The sequence below is a fragment of the Dromiciops gliroides genome, chromosome 2, assembly GCF_019393635.1.
Source record: "Dromiciops gliroides isolate mDroGli1 chromosome 2, mDroGli1.pri, whole genome shotgun sequence".
Taxonomy (NCBI): domain Eukaryota; kingdom Metazoa; phylum Chordata; class Mammalia; order Microbiotheria; family Microbiotheriidae; genus Dromiciops; species Dromiciops gliroides.
The window spans coordinates 78,925,606-78,942,025 of record NC_057862.1 but is presented as its reverse complement, the minus strand read 5'-3'; the positions used below and the strand labels follow the sequence as shown (position 1 = coordinate 78,942,025).

The window sequence follows — 16,420 nt, the reverse complement described above, 5'->3', positions numbered from 1 at the left end:
ACATAAACTTTTTAATAACTTTATTAATATAATTCCAGATTATTTCCCAAAATAGTTGGACCCATTCACAGTTCCACATTTCTATAGTATATTGGTGTTCCTGTCTGGTGAACCATTCCAATCTTTTGCACATCTTTGTAAAATTGTTGGGCATGAGGTAAGATCTCAGAGTTGTTCTGATTTGCATCTCTCTTGTTCTCAACCATATTCTTTTTTTTTTTTTTTTGTGGGGCAATGAGGGTTAAGTGACTTGCCCAGAGTCTCACAGGTAGTGTCAAGTGTCTGAGGCCAGACTTGAACTCAAGTCGTCCTGAATCCAGGGCTGGTGCTTTATCTACTGCACCACCTAGCTGCTCTTCAACCATATTCTTAATCACTGACCTTGTAACTTGTAAATGGATTTCTCCCTTAAGCTTATGACAAGGATGTCAGCTAAGATTTGGGACAAATATTTAACCTCACTCATGTCAACCCCGAGAGGTGTTTCTGGTCCATGGATTACCAAAGATGTGAAGAGAGCCTGAAAACTTAAGAGTGTTATATAAATGTGAATTATTAAGATAATTAGTGGAAAGAACACTGGATTTGGAATCAGAGGACCTGGGTTCTAATCCTGACTTGACCACTTATACACTTTATACCTTTAACAAATTGTTTAACCTCCTTATCCCTCACCAATAGGGGTGAAAGCTACAAAGGGATAGATTTAGGCTTGATGTAAGAAATATATTACTAATAGGTTGGGCTGTCTAAAGTACAATCAGGTACCTTAGGAGAGAGTGGGTCCCCCCCCCAGAAGTTATGCTGTAGAGTCTGAATGACCACTTCTCCATGTTACTCTAGAGAGTTCTCTTCAGATATAGGTTGGATGGGGGGAGCTAGATGTCGCAGTGGATAAAGCACCAGCTCTGGATTCAGAAGGACCTGAGTTCAAATCCGGCCTCAGACACTTGACACTTACTAGCTGTGTGTCCCTGGGCAAGTCACTTAACCCTCATTGCCCTGAACCCTCCCCCCAACAAAAACAGAAACAAAAACCAGATATAGGTTCCTGAGGTTCCTTCCAACACTGTGATTCCATGGAGAACTCAAAGCAGTGGTGAAATATCTATCTCTGCCCTTAACGCTGCAATAATGAACATTCTCCTTAGTTTGACAGTAAAACATTTTTGGGAAATGAATGAAAAAATAGTCATGTGTGGACAGGGCCATAGTTGGTCACTCTAGTACACAAGACATGGCAAGCAGCATGAAACAAACACTTTTAGGAAGCATCATGGACAGTGCACTCAAATCAGCTTTTTAAGATAGATTCAGTCTGAAGCTATAAGGCAACTAGTGATGAGGCTGACACCTGGGAGTGTGTGGTCAGGGGGAGGAATTATTTGGGAGAAAGCCATTTTCCTATCTTATTTCTTAGCTTAATTATTCTTGCTAATGGTGGTGAGGTCAGTCATTTCTACCACTGAAAGAATGTTGTCACAGTGCCCTCTGAATTTTTGTGCCCTGGGACAAAGATTTAGTTGCCCCACCCTAGTTATAGTCATGCATACATGTAGTTCAGTAATTGCCCATAAATATCAGGCTGAAGAAATTTGAAACCCCTAAAAACGAACAGAAAGTAAATGGAAAGGCAGCCCTGGTCTGAAGGCATTCATGACAAATTTGTTACTAAGCTTCAGAGGGTCTTTTACCCTTTAAAAAACAGCCTAGAGTAATTTACAGTAGATGCTTAGTTATAATTTGATATGTTTCTAAATGGAGTAAGATACACCAAAGATCAAATTTTATTTCCCAATAACACGCAGTAAAAATCTAACATAACACCCTTTATTTGCAATTCAGGTGTTTGTCCTGTACCCTGACACTTTATAATGGGTATTTTCTGTATTTATGATAGAAATCCTTCAAAGTGTCTGAAAGATTCATCCCTGGTTTTATCAAGTACTCTTGCTTAGTCTTTGCTGGAAAAAAAAATCAGTTTTACAATTTCCATTTTTAAAAAAGTGGGTTTGTTTCTATATTTACTTTCTTGATCCTGGGAAAGGACTTCAAATGCAAATGCCACAGGGCAAAGGTTGGCAATGTTTTATTCCAGGAGGGCCTCCTGTAACCATGTTCAGTTTGATCTTTCCCCTTGGAAACGGCCTTCTTCAGCCTATGCAGACTGGAGGAGCCTCCTTTTCCCTTGATACCAGATTCTCTTCTGTATTGGGCAGACATATGCTCTAGAGAACTGGGAAGCTGCTCCCTAAAACCATGTGCCTACTGTATGTTTTCTGGTAGGGATTGACAAATGAGCCTCTGATTCCTTTCCTACACAAAAGATGAGCTCAGGGACACAAAGCAAGTGCACCCTAGGGAAGTACAAATAGGCTTTTTGGGCCTTCTCCTGACATGTTTTTCTATGATATCCACTCTCAGAATTTAGGGCTACCAACCATGTTTTTGTTCAAAAACTTTGCCACTGTATGTGGGCCCAATGACTGAGCTCAGTGGGAAGGCATTCTTCCTCCAAACTTGGAAAGCCAAGGAAGGACTCGGAGACAAACCATCTTCTCACTGCTCTCTGGTACCTTGTTTCCTAGTTTGGGGCTAGGAAATGGATTAGGCTGTAGACAGTAATATGAAGACAGGCAAGGCCAAAGTCAAATGAGACATGATTATAGCTCAGGGAGGTCCTGACTGTCAATTACTAAAAACTATAGAACAAATGTGAGGCAAGGCTTATATGCAATATTAAAAGAAGAGGGTTCACAGCTACCCATCACAATGACTGATTGATTACCAGGTGAGAAGAGAGTGTCAGGATGTTTACCTGGTGCTAATAAATGGTAAATAGTAATGGCTGAGGGGGCAGCTAGGTGGTACAGTGGATAAAGCACTGGCCCTGGATTCAGGAGGACCTGTGTTCAAATCCGGCCTCAGACACTTGACACTTACTAGCTGTGTGTGACCCTGGGCAAGTCACTTAACCCTCATTGCCCCACCAAATATAATAATAATAATAATAATAATAATAATAATAATAATAATAATAATAATAATAATAATAAATGTGCTTACTGCCAAAATTGGTGCAATAGCACTTAATATATAAATAGCAATAAATAATAATGGCTGATAGTCCATGGTTGTAGCAGGTGATTTTTATCAGTGGAGCTGCATGTGGGGAAGACAGTAAGTGTGCAAAAGCAGAGGGCATGATTGGTTAGTTAACTAAAGGGTGTCCAAATAGCAGGATTATGAGGCGGTGTGGGAACAGAAATGTGCCTTGGTTATGAGGTTCTAGCTAGCTTAAGGGTGAATTTTGGGTCTTTGGGTACAGATACTAGACATTTCAGGCTGAAAGAGATATAATATAACTCAGCAGACCGAGAGTGTGTGTTTAAATTTCAGAGTATGAAGTGGGACTCCTGTAAAAATCTCACTAATCAAGGGCAAGATGATCTTCTGGGAAAGAATAACCCATCTATACACACTAACAATTCTAATTTCTTATAGAAAGGTGAAAAGATACTGAGGAAATATCTTAAGTATAGTCCCTTGTAGCTTGGACAGGGGCGGGGGGGCGGGGTGCAGCCAGGTATCCCAGTGGACATAGCACTTGCCCTGAAGTTTGGAGGACCTGAGTTTAAATCTCACTTCAGACACTTACTAGCCATGTGATACTGATCACTTAACCCCAATTGCCTTAAACATATGCAGCCATTCCAGTCATCCTGTTATATATGTTGCTGGTTCTGGAGGAGAGAGTGATGTTGGTGATCTTGCACAGCCCTCCCTCACTTAAATCCAATTTAGTGCAAGTCATGACATCATCCCAATGTCATGGTCCTCTTTGAGAATGAAGGACAAACAACAATATTGGCAAGGGTACTGTTTGACAGCTGAAAGAGAATGGATGCTTTGCCCTAGCAGATGGGATATTTGAAAAAAGAGGGGGAAGGGGATGACTACTTACCTGTTAGACTATTAAGCCGCTTTTGTTGCTCTGTAATAAAATAAGCAAAAAGTGAGTGAAATACATGGTAATGTGAAAGGCAAGGAAGATCTCATGACAAGTTATTCTGTTCTAAAACTCAGCAGACTTTACCATTCTTTGTTTTTAGATGCCAATATGACCTCCCCCCCAGCCAAAAATGACAAAGTAGGTTTTACAGGGAATGCCCTGAGGTTCAAGCTCTGACACTTATTTCCAATGTGTATTTATTAAGCATGTAAGATGTGCCAGGTACTGTGGTGTTGGAAGCACAAAGACAAAATGACAAACAACCCCTGTCCTCAAGGAGCCTACATTTTATTGGGTGGATACTCCTATAAAGGGAATTGATCAGGAGATTTACTGATCAAGTTGTTTCCTCTCAACTGAAGTGGTAAGATTATGGAGTATGGACCTTGCTGCAGTCACTAGAAGGGTATCTACCATCGAGGTGGATTTTGGGTACTGAAACCTCATGGATTGGACTTCAGAGACTGGGGCTGCCTCCTGATGATTAGCATGGACCACTACTGGTGGACAGTGTCTGACATATAGTAGGTGCTTGATAAATGCTTGTTGGCATGACTCCATTGAGGAGCTGCCCCTTTGTAATCTAGGGGAGGGAGCTGTGGTTACTCTTCTTTTCTTGTACTTTTTTCTTTGGATGTCCGGGTCACACTGTCCCTCCGATGAGCAGAAAATGACGATTTTCAGGAGAAGCACATGGTGAGAGTCATGTGCTTGCCCACGGAAACCTGAGAGTTTCTGGATGTCCACTTCCAGACTAGCTTCTTCTATCTTTGTGTTTCCTTTTATGAGGTCAGAGATAAATAATCCCAAGAATGTCTATCTCCATCTTTGGAGATTACTTTGTAGGTAATCCCTGAGTTCATAAATTCCTGAGTTGGAGAACTTGGCCTCTCAAGAGGAAAAGCCTTCCTAATAGCATGTTTCTCAGAAAAGGAGGCTCATGCCACAAAGGGCCAGGAGATATGCGCTATGCCAGTCTTTTGTAGGAAATTGCTTAGATGTTGCAAGTCGGAGGTAAATGGGACCATTCCCACAAAGTATTTTCCTTCACCTTCCAGATCTATATTTCTATATGTGGTCACGGGCTCCTATGAGTTCTTGGAGTCTTCTGTAATTTCTTTAGTGGGGTAAGTAAAAAGCTGACCCATACTCAATACCTAAATTGTATAGTGAGTGCCCCAATAACTACATTTGGAAAATCTAGATATGAGTCATATTGAAGATGTATTTTAGAGATTTTACTGGAGAAATCCAGGTAGGGGCATAAGAAGCCAAGGAGTCAAACTGATCCCTCTCAGGTTAGGACCCCAGGAGTGAAAGTTGTTCATATGAACTCAGAGTCCTTTGCAGGGCCCTAGACCATAGGTGATCCTCCTTGGGAGTATTCTAGCTACACCACATACAAGTAAGTGAACACAGAAATGGTGACTATCTTAAAAATTGCTTAAGTTGGAACAACCACTAAAAAAATAAAAGCACATACCAGACTGTAAATACTTTATCAACATTAAAAAAAGTTACCTACTTGCCTCTACTCCCACTCCCATCAACAGCTGACTTGAAGTAAATATCAATAATATTAGGAGGTATACATCTTGAGGACATTACCGCTTGACAGCTATATTCAATTCAACAAACCTTATGTTCCAGAGGGCCAAAATTTTACAGTGGAAAAGAGACTAGATTTAGATTAAAAAAAAAATCAAACACAAGTTTTAGTGTTAACTGTCACTTAACTATGTAATCATGAAGCAAATCACTTGGCTTTTTTTTTTTTTGGTGAGATAATTGGGGTTAAGTAACTTGCCCAGGGTCACACAGCTAGTCCCCAACTTTTAAAATGGGAAAAATTGCCTCTTCCCTATTCACAGGGTCTCTTCCCACACAGGGACTGTTGGGAAGAACCAATGAGAAAGTGCTGATAAAATACTTTGTGGATAAAAATGTTGTTATTGAGATAGAGATAGATAGTAGGCCAGTTGGCTAGTCAGGCAGGCACAGATATCATTCTATTTTCTGTGAAATGCCTTCAAAGAAGACTGTCTGGATGGTGTACAGCAATAAGACTGGAATTCAGAAACCCAGGATTCCAATGCCAGCTCTGCCAACACTGGGTGAACTTGGACCGGCTCCCTCCTTTCTCTGAGCCTCAGAAGAACAAAGGTTGAACCGGATGGTCTCCAAGATGCAGAACATATATACTGTTCTATAATTCTGTGATCATGAGAAAGAGAGAGAGAGAGAGAGAGCGAGAGAGAGAGAGAGAGAGAGAGAGAGAGAGAGAGAGAGAGAGAGAGCGAGCGAGCGAGCAAACATTCCACCAGGCTGTCTGTGTTCTCTGGAAGCTTAGAGCTGCTCAATGAAATTCAGAGCAGAGGGGAGTTCAGCCGCATGGCCAAAATGTTCTTCACTACATTCCTGCAGAGCTGGGTTAAAAGGAACTCTTTCTATATGAGGGTGGGGAAGAGGAAAGATTGCTTTTAGAATGACTAGGCTTCAGAAAGTGGGGTAAAGATATTGTTGCTTCAAGGGACATTGAAGAAATTAAGAAATTGTGTCTACAATATGTGGCAGAATATGGCTGCCAAGCTGGGCAGATTCCAAAGCGGAGCTAAGGACATTTTACTGACATAATCTCCAGTTAAAGTTTTTTTTTTTTTAAAAGGCCTGGGGGTAGCAATTTTCAAGGTTGTGGATAACATAACATTGGGCCCCAAAGATTCTAATATTCTATTAGATTGTGAGCTCCTTGAGGGCAGGGGCTTTCTTTTCCTTTTTTTTGGAACACCGGTGCTAAGCACAATATCTGGCTAACAGTAATTTAAAAAATATCTGTTGACTGATTGGCTAATGTTCTTCTCAAGTCTTTCTGCTCAGTGAGCGTGTGGCTTGAGGCAGCTAGGTGGCCATGTGGATAGAGTTCTGGACTTTGAAAATGGAAGATGTGAATTAAAATCCTCCCTCAGCTACTAGCTGTGTGACCCTGGGTAAGTCACTTACTAAAAACAAAAACAACCCCCCCGCCCCGCCTGCCTCAGTTTCCTCATTTGTAAAAAATGGAGATAATAAGTTCCTACATCACCAAGCTGTTGTGAAGATCAAATGAGATAACAAATGTAAAGTGTTTTTGCAAACCTTAAAGGAACTATATAAATGCTAGCTATTATTACTTTTCATAAAGCTTAGGATAGTGCCTGGCCCATGTTGTTGTTGCTAGGTGGCACAGTGGATAGAGCGCCAGGCCTGAAGTTGGGAACACTCATCTTCCTGAGTTCAAGTCTGGCCTCAGATACTTACTAGCTGGGTATTCCTGGTCAAGTTACTTAACCTTGTTTGCCTCAGTTTCCTCATGTGAAAAATGAGTTGGAGAAGGAAATGGCAAAGCACTTTAGCATCTCTGCCATGAAAACCCCAGATGGGGTCACAAAGAGTCAAACACAACTGGAAAATGACTGAACAACAATAACAACCCTAATAGATTCTGTTTATTTATTTACTTAAAGTTTTGAGTCCCAAATTCTATCCCTCTCTCATTGCCTCCCTCTCTACCCTCCCCCCTCCCCAAGGTTGCAAGCAATCAGTATAGGTTATACATGTATAATTATGTAAAACATTACTATATTAGTCAAAATGCTTGGTTTTGTTTGTTTTTTGGACGGAGCAATGAGGGTTAAGTGACTTGCCCAGGGTCACACAGCTAGTACGTGTCAAGTGTCTGAGGCCAGATTTGAACTCAGTTCCTCCTGAATCCAGGGCCAGTGCTTTATCCACTGCATCACCTAGCTGCCCCTTACTAATAGATTGTGAAGAAACAGAATGGGATATTTCCCGTCTTTTCTTGAGTTTTACAGGTCAGCTCCAGGAGCAGGTCTCAGGCTCATAGGCCATAGTCTATCCTGAAATCCTGGCTTTGAGACGGACACAGGAACCAAAGGCTGCCTGTGTATGAAGGCTGGAGGGTTTCCTATATTCAAGACAGAGACAATGAATGCCACAAGCAATATTGCTGTGACAGAATGGCTTCCTCACATAAGTGAGGATGAGAAAGTCCTGACTCACGAGTCAATCTGCTGCATGAAAACATTCCTGGAGAAACTGCTTCCTCCTTTGGGCACTAACTTACTTCTCCTATTTGAGTTAGTGTAGATCAAGAAGAAAGGATGATTCAGAAAAATTCATAGAAAGTTGAATGTTCCCTTTTCCTCTTCAATAGCAACATTTTTTGGGGGGGGGCAGGGCAATGAGGGTTAAGTGACTTACCCAGGGTCACACAGCTAGTAAGTGTCAAGTGTCTCAAGCTGGATTTGAACTCAGGTCCTCCTGAATCCAGAGCCGGTGCTTTATCCACTGCGCCACCTAGCTGCCCCCAATAGCAACATTTTTGACATGGAAGAAGGTACTACTAGTAAATGTCATTGGAACTACTGGGAAAAGACTTGTTTATTGGATACTTTAGAGCAGGGGTAAGGGTCCTTTTTTGTTTCTGAAAGTACCTGATAGGGGCAGCTAGGTGGTGAGGTGGATAGAGCACTGGCCCTGGAGTCAGGAGGACCTGAGTTCAAATCTGGCCTCAGATGCTCAACACTTACTAGCTGTGTGACTCTGGGCAAGTCATTTAACACCAATTGCTTCAGAAAGAAAGAAAGAAGGAAAGAAGGAAAGAAAGAAAGAAAGAAAGAAAGAAAGAAAGAAGGAAAGAAAGAAAGAAAGAAAGAAAGAAAGAAAGAAAGAAAGAAAGAAAGAAAGAAAGAAAGAAAGAACCTGATAAACAAGAGGGGGAAAAATCAACTAAGGACTACCCTTAAGTAAAAAGCAATCTAATTTAAGGTTTCATTGTTTCTACTTGAGAGAGAGAGAGAATATTTCACTCAAGCTATTTTTAAATGGGGAACATAAAACGTGATTCAATAAGTATAAAAAATAAAAATAGATTTCTGCTTTACCTGTTAATATCACCTGTTAATAGCTAGAAAGGATCTTAGAGGCTTTTGAATATGGCTCAGTGGGTAAAGTATTAGGCCTGGAGTCAAGAAGACCTCAGAGCTTACTAGCTGTGGGTCTGGGGGCAAGTCACTTAATTCTTTGCCTCAGTTTCCTCATCTGTAAAATAAGCTGGAGAAGGAATGGCAAACCACTCAGGTATCTTTGCCAAGAAACTCCCAAATGGGATCATGAAGAGTCAGACACAACTGCACAACAATCCCTCGTTTTAAAGATGAGACACTGAGAGATTTAACAACTTGCTCAGAGCCACATAGTTGGTAAGTGTCTGGGGGGTGGGGGGGCAAAAGAGGGGGAGAGCAAGGTCAACCTCAGATTTAAAGGTCCTGAATATTTGACACCAGAAGAAATGATCATGGTCATTGAAATTCTGGTGAATCATACTTTCTACCCTAGCAAATAGCTAGTCTACTTTTCAAATCCCAAGGTATAGTTTGGAAAGGATTTTTTATTTTCCAAGGGAATTCTGAAGGGATGTCTTAGAAACATACTCTGGAACCTTGGGATTTGTTGGGTCAATATATCAAATTATTGCTTCAAAGCTCCTTTGACATGTGAGAGTTGTCAAGGGCAGGGAAGGCTCTAGTTTAAGTGAAAATCTTATAAATTGCACCATTAAATGTTTCTTGAAGAATTGCTTCATGTTGTCTAGATGCCAATCAAATGGAAGAAAGGGCACTGAGAGCAAGCTTCTGACCTCTCCACAAAGATCTAAGATTGAAGTTAGGTTCCCCCCCCCCCCCGCCACGTACAAGTTGTCAGTGTCTAGGGAAGGCTAGGAGGGCTGTAGTGGAAGGAAATAAGCGTTTGAGGGTGCGGGGGCAATGAGGGTCAAGTGACTTACCCAGGGTCACACAGCTAGTAAGTGTCAAGTGTCTGAGGCTGAATTTGAACTCAGGTCCTCCTGAATCCAGGGCCAGTGCTCTATCCACTGCGCCTCCTAGCTGCCCCTGAAATAAGCACTTACTGCATACCTATTATGTGCCACACACTATGATAAGCCATTTGAAATTATTATATTATTTGGTCCTCACAACCCTAGGAGGTGAGTGCTATTATTATCCCCATTTTACTATTGAGGGAAACTGAGGCAGACAGCAGTTAAGTGACTTACCCAGGTTCAAACAGCTAATAAGTATCTGAGGTAGGATTTGAACTCAGATCTTTCTAACTCCAGTTAAGCATGCTAGCTACTATGACATTGAGCCACCTAGAAATAAATATCTTTTTTTTTTTTTGGGTGGGGCAACTGGGGTTAAGTGACTTGCCAAGGGTCACATAGCTAGTGTTAAGTTGTCTGAGGTCGGATTTGAACTCAGGTCCTCCTGAATCCAGGGCCAGTGCTCTATCCACTGCGCCACCTAGCTGCCCTGAAATAAATATTTTAATACCTTTTTTCCCCCTTAAATAAATATAATAAGAACTCTCAGCGCCTCTCCTCAAATATGTCACTTAAAATGGCATCTCAAGCTTTGTGAAGTTTTACAGGCCCTTGCTGGGAATCTTTTTACTTTTCTTTTAGAAATAATTTGATCAAACTTAGTGATCTAGTTTCTCTACCCACAATACATTAGAAGAAATATCTTAAAAGAGCATTGGGGAGGCAGAAACAAGCACATGAATGATAACAGTAACAGTTAGTGACAGCTAACAGCATGACCTCAAGAGAGGAGAAAGGAACAACTAGACACAATAATTCAAAAAGCAAATTAGCCTATGGTCCTTTTGTAGAAACAAAATCTCCTTTACACACAAGCACATGTCAATCATCTCTGGGCACACTGATAAAGCCCAGCAGTTATTCACATTGACAACTCCAAGTATTTCAAAAGAAAGGGAAATTTTTTCCTATTCGCTGTTTTCATATTGTTTTAAAAAACTTGAAATGAAAATTATAGAAAGATTTTTACCCCAAATGGTTAAAGTAAAAACAAATTTCAAACTTAAAAATGGAATGTTTCAGTAACTTCCCAAATTTATTCAGGTGGAACATTTAATTTCCCAACAATACCACGCAAATGAGGTGTTAGTCTTCTTAGACAGTTAAGGATCCCAGACAGTGCTTTATCCACTGTCCTACCTATGTGCCCTATCACTACCACCACCACCACCACTACTACTACTGCTTCTATTACTACTACAACTACCACTGCTCCTACTGCTATTACTACTACTACACCAACTATTACTACCATTATTACAATTGTAAGGACCACTGCTACTATTACAGCTATTACTATTACTACTACACCACCACAATAACTGCTACTACTGCTATTACTACTACTATACCAACTATTACTACTACTATTGCTACTGCAAGGATCACTCCTGCCATTATTATTACTACAACTATTAATATTACTACTACTACCACTACAACAACTGCTACTACTGTTATTACTACCACAACTACCACTGCTACTACTGCTATTACTACTACTACAACTACTATAACTACTACAACTATTACTACCACTATGGCCACTATTACTACTATAATGGCCACTGATACTCCTATTGCCACTACTACTATTACTACTACAACTATTACTACAATGACCACCACTACTACTACTACTGCCACTGCTACTACCATAATTGCTATGACTACAGGTACTAGTATACTACTATAACAACAATTACTACTACTACTATACTATAAACTATTACTGCTACTATTATTACTATTAATATAACAACTATTACTGCTGCTGCTACTGCAACCATCACTGCTATTGCTACTTCTACTACTATCACTACAAATACTACTATTACTATAACTATTACTACTATAACTACCACCACTACTACTACTACTATAACTACTGCTAATATGACTACCTCTAGTAGTAATAATAATAGCTAGCATTTATATGGGGCTTTAAGGTTTCTAAAGCAAGCAAATACTATTTCATTTTACCCTCATAACAACTTTAGGAGATAGGCACTACTATTATGTCCATTTTACAGATTCACAGATAAGGAAACGGAGGCAGACAAAGGCTTTTCACCATCTTTGTTACATTCTTCCATTTTATCTCCTGCTTATTAATAATGCCCTTTCTAAGATGTGGTGACCAGAACTGAGCATAGTCCTCCATATGCGGTTTGACCCCCAGTAAAAGCTGTGAAATGAATGGCCTTCCTACATCTCAGTCGAGATGAATGAAGTCTGACCAACCCCAACAGCATTCCTTGGTGAACATGGAATCACGAAATCTCAGTACCCTAAAGGTAAAGAGTCGCACTTTGTTCTGACCTTGAGGACATTTCTGAGCAAACTTCTTCTTCTTTTTTTTGGGGGGGGGGTAAGGCAATTGGGGTTAAGTGACTTTCCCGGGGTCACACAGCTAGTAAATGTTAAGTGTCTGAGGCCGAATTTGAACTCAGGCACTCCTGAATCCAGGGCCAGTGCTTTATCCACTGCGCCACCTAGCTGCCCCTCTGAGCACACTTCTAAATGATTTTTTAAAAACCTATAATAAGAACCCATTCTTCTCAGTTTAGTATTAGCTCTCTGACAAGAATGATGGCTGGATCTTAAAGTATAGCTTCCTCTTACTAGAGTTAATACTGACTCCACCTTGACAACCATCTGAATTAGCACCAGTAACCTCAATCTATCTGTAATAACATCAACTCATAGAAAAAGAGCCAGGTTAGGAATCAGGGATCTGGATTGGGAAGGGAAAGGGAACAAGCATTTATCATGTGCCTTCCAAGTGCTGGGTGGTGGCAGCTAGGTGGTGCAGTGGATACAGTGCCTGGTCTGCAGCCAGAAAGACCTGAATTCAAATCTGGCCTCAGACACTTACTGGCTGTGTGATCCTGGCCAAGTCACTTGGCCCTGTTTGCCTCAGTTTCCTCATCTGAAAAATGAGCTGGAGAAGGAAATGGCAAACCATTCTAGTATTTTTGCCAAGAAAACCCTCAAAGGGGTCATGAAGAGTAGGATGTGACTGAAAAATGACCAAACAACCTGACAGGCACCGGACTAAGCACTTTGCATACATTATCTTATTTGATGCTCATAACAACCTTGCGAGGCAGATACTATTATTACCTTCATTTTACAGTTGAAGAAACTGAGGCAGATGGAGGTTAAGGGACTTGCCCTGGGTCATACATCTATAAGAGTCTGCAGCTGGTTTTGAATATCTTCCTGATTCCAGGCCCAACAGTCTATTCATTCCACCACCTAGCTGTCTCTAATGGCCCCAGAGGATGTTTTTGCAAGAATAATTGATAGAATTAAAAAAAAAAAAGCCTGGCCAAAATAATATGGCGTTGAAATGAAACAGTGTTAAAGAGCAGCTTTTGGAATGAGTCTAGGGGAAATGCCAATTCCATTTCCTAACCAAAGGATCGGTAATACCAGCTATTCAAAAATCAGTTTCTAATTGCTTATTTTCACTTTTGAGAGAAATACTCTAAACTGGGTCAAAAGCCACTGTTCCCTCCTTCAATTTATTCTGGTATTCAATCTTGCTTTCACTAATTCTACCTATATATAGAACTGGAATGGAGAGATTATGACGATAAGAAGGTTAAGATGTAGCAAGGGTCTCTCCAACTCTATGATTAATTTTATTAGGTCTAAAGATTTTTTAACACTCCATTCATGCTGTCCTCTGGGAGAAACTTTCCCTTAAACTATAAATGAAGAGATTACAAAAAGGCTAAAAACAGTCTTTGCTGCCTCCATGCTGGCATGAAGAACTGGCCAGTCCCTCTCTTGGTTTGACCAAGACTTCTGGGAATTAGAAATTTAAAAAAAAAACAAAACGAACTTGGTTTATGAAGACAATACCATAAATAGAGCTCAGAAGAAGTCACTCACAGACTTATTATGTTTTGATCTTTTCCCAAAACTTTTTGTTTGTTTGTTTTGTTACACTGATTATAAGAGACAAGGATAACCTTGTGCTTGGCGATCCCAAATCTACCAATGTAGATTACACACGATTGCCCATGATTCAAAAAAGTATCACAGATCACAAAATGTTGGATCTGCAAGGGACTTTAGAGATTACCTAGTCTCACCTCCTCATTTTGTGGATGATGAAATCAGGGGCCAAGGTCATAAAGACACCTTCCCAAAGTCACAAAGTTAATGAATGACAAGAGTTGAGACTCAAACCCAGGTCTTCTGACCCCCCAATTAATTGTTCTTTCTATTGCACTGAAGAGGTACATATCTCTGGGAAGTCTGGTTCAATGGAAAGAATGCTGGATATAGAGTCAGGAAATTTGAGTTCAAAGTCTAGTTCTGGTACTCACTCCCAGAATGACCATGGGCAAGTCACAAACTCTCTAAGATCTAATTTCTTCATCTATTTTTTTTTTTTTTTAGTGAGGCAATTGGGGTTAAGTGACTTGCCCAGGGTCACACAGCTAGTAAGTGTTAAGTGTCTGAGGCCAGATTTGAACTCAGGTACTCCTGAATCCAGGGCCGGTACTCTATCTACTGCGCCATCTAGCTGCCCCCATTTCTTCATCTATTAAAATGAAGGGGTTGGACTAAGGTCCTCTTCAGCTCCAAATTAAATTAAATAATATTTGTAAAATACAATAGTATAGTGTTTGGCACATAGTAAGTGTTTAATAAATGTTTATGCTCTTCCCCTAAATCTATGATCTTTTGATCCATTGATATCTAGATGTTATTTCATTTAACAATAGAGTTGAACGATCTCCCCAATATTTCAGTTATCTTGTACATTCCAGGGTTCTCTCTGGGTAGACCTTGTAATTCTATTCCCTTTAAAACAGGTTTAAATCATTAGATACTAAAAGAAGAACCCAAGTTGATGATCTCAAATGGAAAGAAACCCCCTCTCCCTATGATGGTTTTATTATCTCAAACTGGAACAGACTCAATGGCTAGTTATTATCAGATAGAGCTCCTATAGCATCAACTATTCTTCAATATATTAAGGATGAGGGGCAGCTAGATGGCGCAGTGGATAGAGCACCAGCCCTGGAGTCAGGAGTACCTGAGCTCAAATCCGGCCTCAGACACTTAACACTTATTAGCTGTGTGACCCTGGGCAAGTCATTTAACCCCAACTGCCTCACTAAATATATATATATAAAGGATGAGAAAATTTGTCCATGTGAGTATTCCTTTCACTGAAGCAATGGACCTTCAGTCCTTCTTCACAGAAGCGTCTCTGACTTCATAGACGCCCTTCAAGAATACCTGTGAATTCAAAAGATTTCCCCCAAAAGTCATCACCTATGGCTAATCCGGTGGCTGAATCTCTCCAAACTTAATTAAGCTGGTTCTTGAAGTCAGCTGACTTAGAGTCTATCAACAGACCCATCCTCAAAACCTTTCTCACTGGACAGCACCTGGCAGAACTTGTGTTCTGCTGGGTCTTTGAGACCCCAATAGCACATTCATACCAAGCAAGCATCCAGGAAGAACATCAGTAGAACATCAGTTATACAAAAATGGTTGTATCCGGTAGATGTTTCTGTTCATTCGGATGGACTATACAAATAACCCCATCCAACAAGTCAATTCCTTCTGCTACCAATGGGAGCATCTTGTAGCAAATTCATCCCAGAGGGGCCCATTTACTATGCAATTCTCAAAAAAAAAAAAAAAGATGGTTTATCAAGTCATCCAGAAGTCCTATTACAGGTGAGGTGACTGATGAGTAATTCCTCTTTGAAATCTTCAGACCTGATATTTAATAGTTGCTCCAGTTCATTTCAGGACCTCAAGGTCTACTGAATTGAGAATGCTAAGGGCCCTGGGCCTTTCATGTTGAAGCAGACAGAGGAGATGGAATCTTTTGTTAATGTGCCAGATCAAATACTCATCCACGTTTTGGAGCATATTCCAGGCCTCTCTTATGAGGCCTCCTCCACAAGGCAGTGGGCTGGCCCTCCATCTGGATGGGAAAACAAGCCAACTCCTCATCTTTTTTCAATAGAATGTTAACTCTTCCTCCCATTCATCTGCTATCTAAAACATGTGGATTCCTCTTTAATCAGCGCAGACTATCCACACTCAGAGTACTCCTCAGTGCTGACTATGATCCAGCATCTACCAAAAGTTCACTTTAGATTTCTGAGATTTGAAAGAAACAACCTAAGATACATGATAATTCTTCATTGGGAGGTAGGTAGGTGGCCCTGTGCATAGAGTCAAGAAGAGCTGAGTTCAAATCTGTCCTCAGACATTAGTTATGTGACCTGGAGGGAAGTCACTTAACTTCTATCTGCCTCAGTTTCCTCAACTATAAATTGTTCAGTGGCTTTTTGTTTGTGTCTGATCCTTCAGGACCCCATTTGGAGTTTTCTTGGCAAAGATACTGGAGGAGCTTGCCATTTCCTTTTCCAACTCATTTTACACATGAGGAAGCTGAAGTAAATAGGGTTAAGGGACTTGTC

The 16,420-nt window shown here is 40.6% G+C and overlaps 1 protein-coding gene across 41 annotated transcripts in view; it reads right to left on the bottom strand.

Annotated features, from left to right (window-relative positions):
* The window catches only part of SORBS1 (sorbin and SH3 domain containing 1), a 306,573-nt gene that overhangs the window by 84,118 nt on the left and 206,035 nt on the right, over positions 1–16,420 (bottom strand). For all 41 annotated transcript variants that reach the window (XM_043988536.1, XM_043988522.1, XM_043988526.1 and 38 more), the window contains one exon: positions 3,965–3,994. In XM_043988536.1, the coding sequence (XP_043844471.1) occupies positions 3,965–3,994 (30 nt within the window). The remainder of the gene's footprint in view (positions 1–3,964; positions 3,995–16,420) is intronic.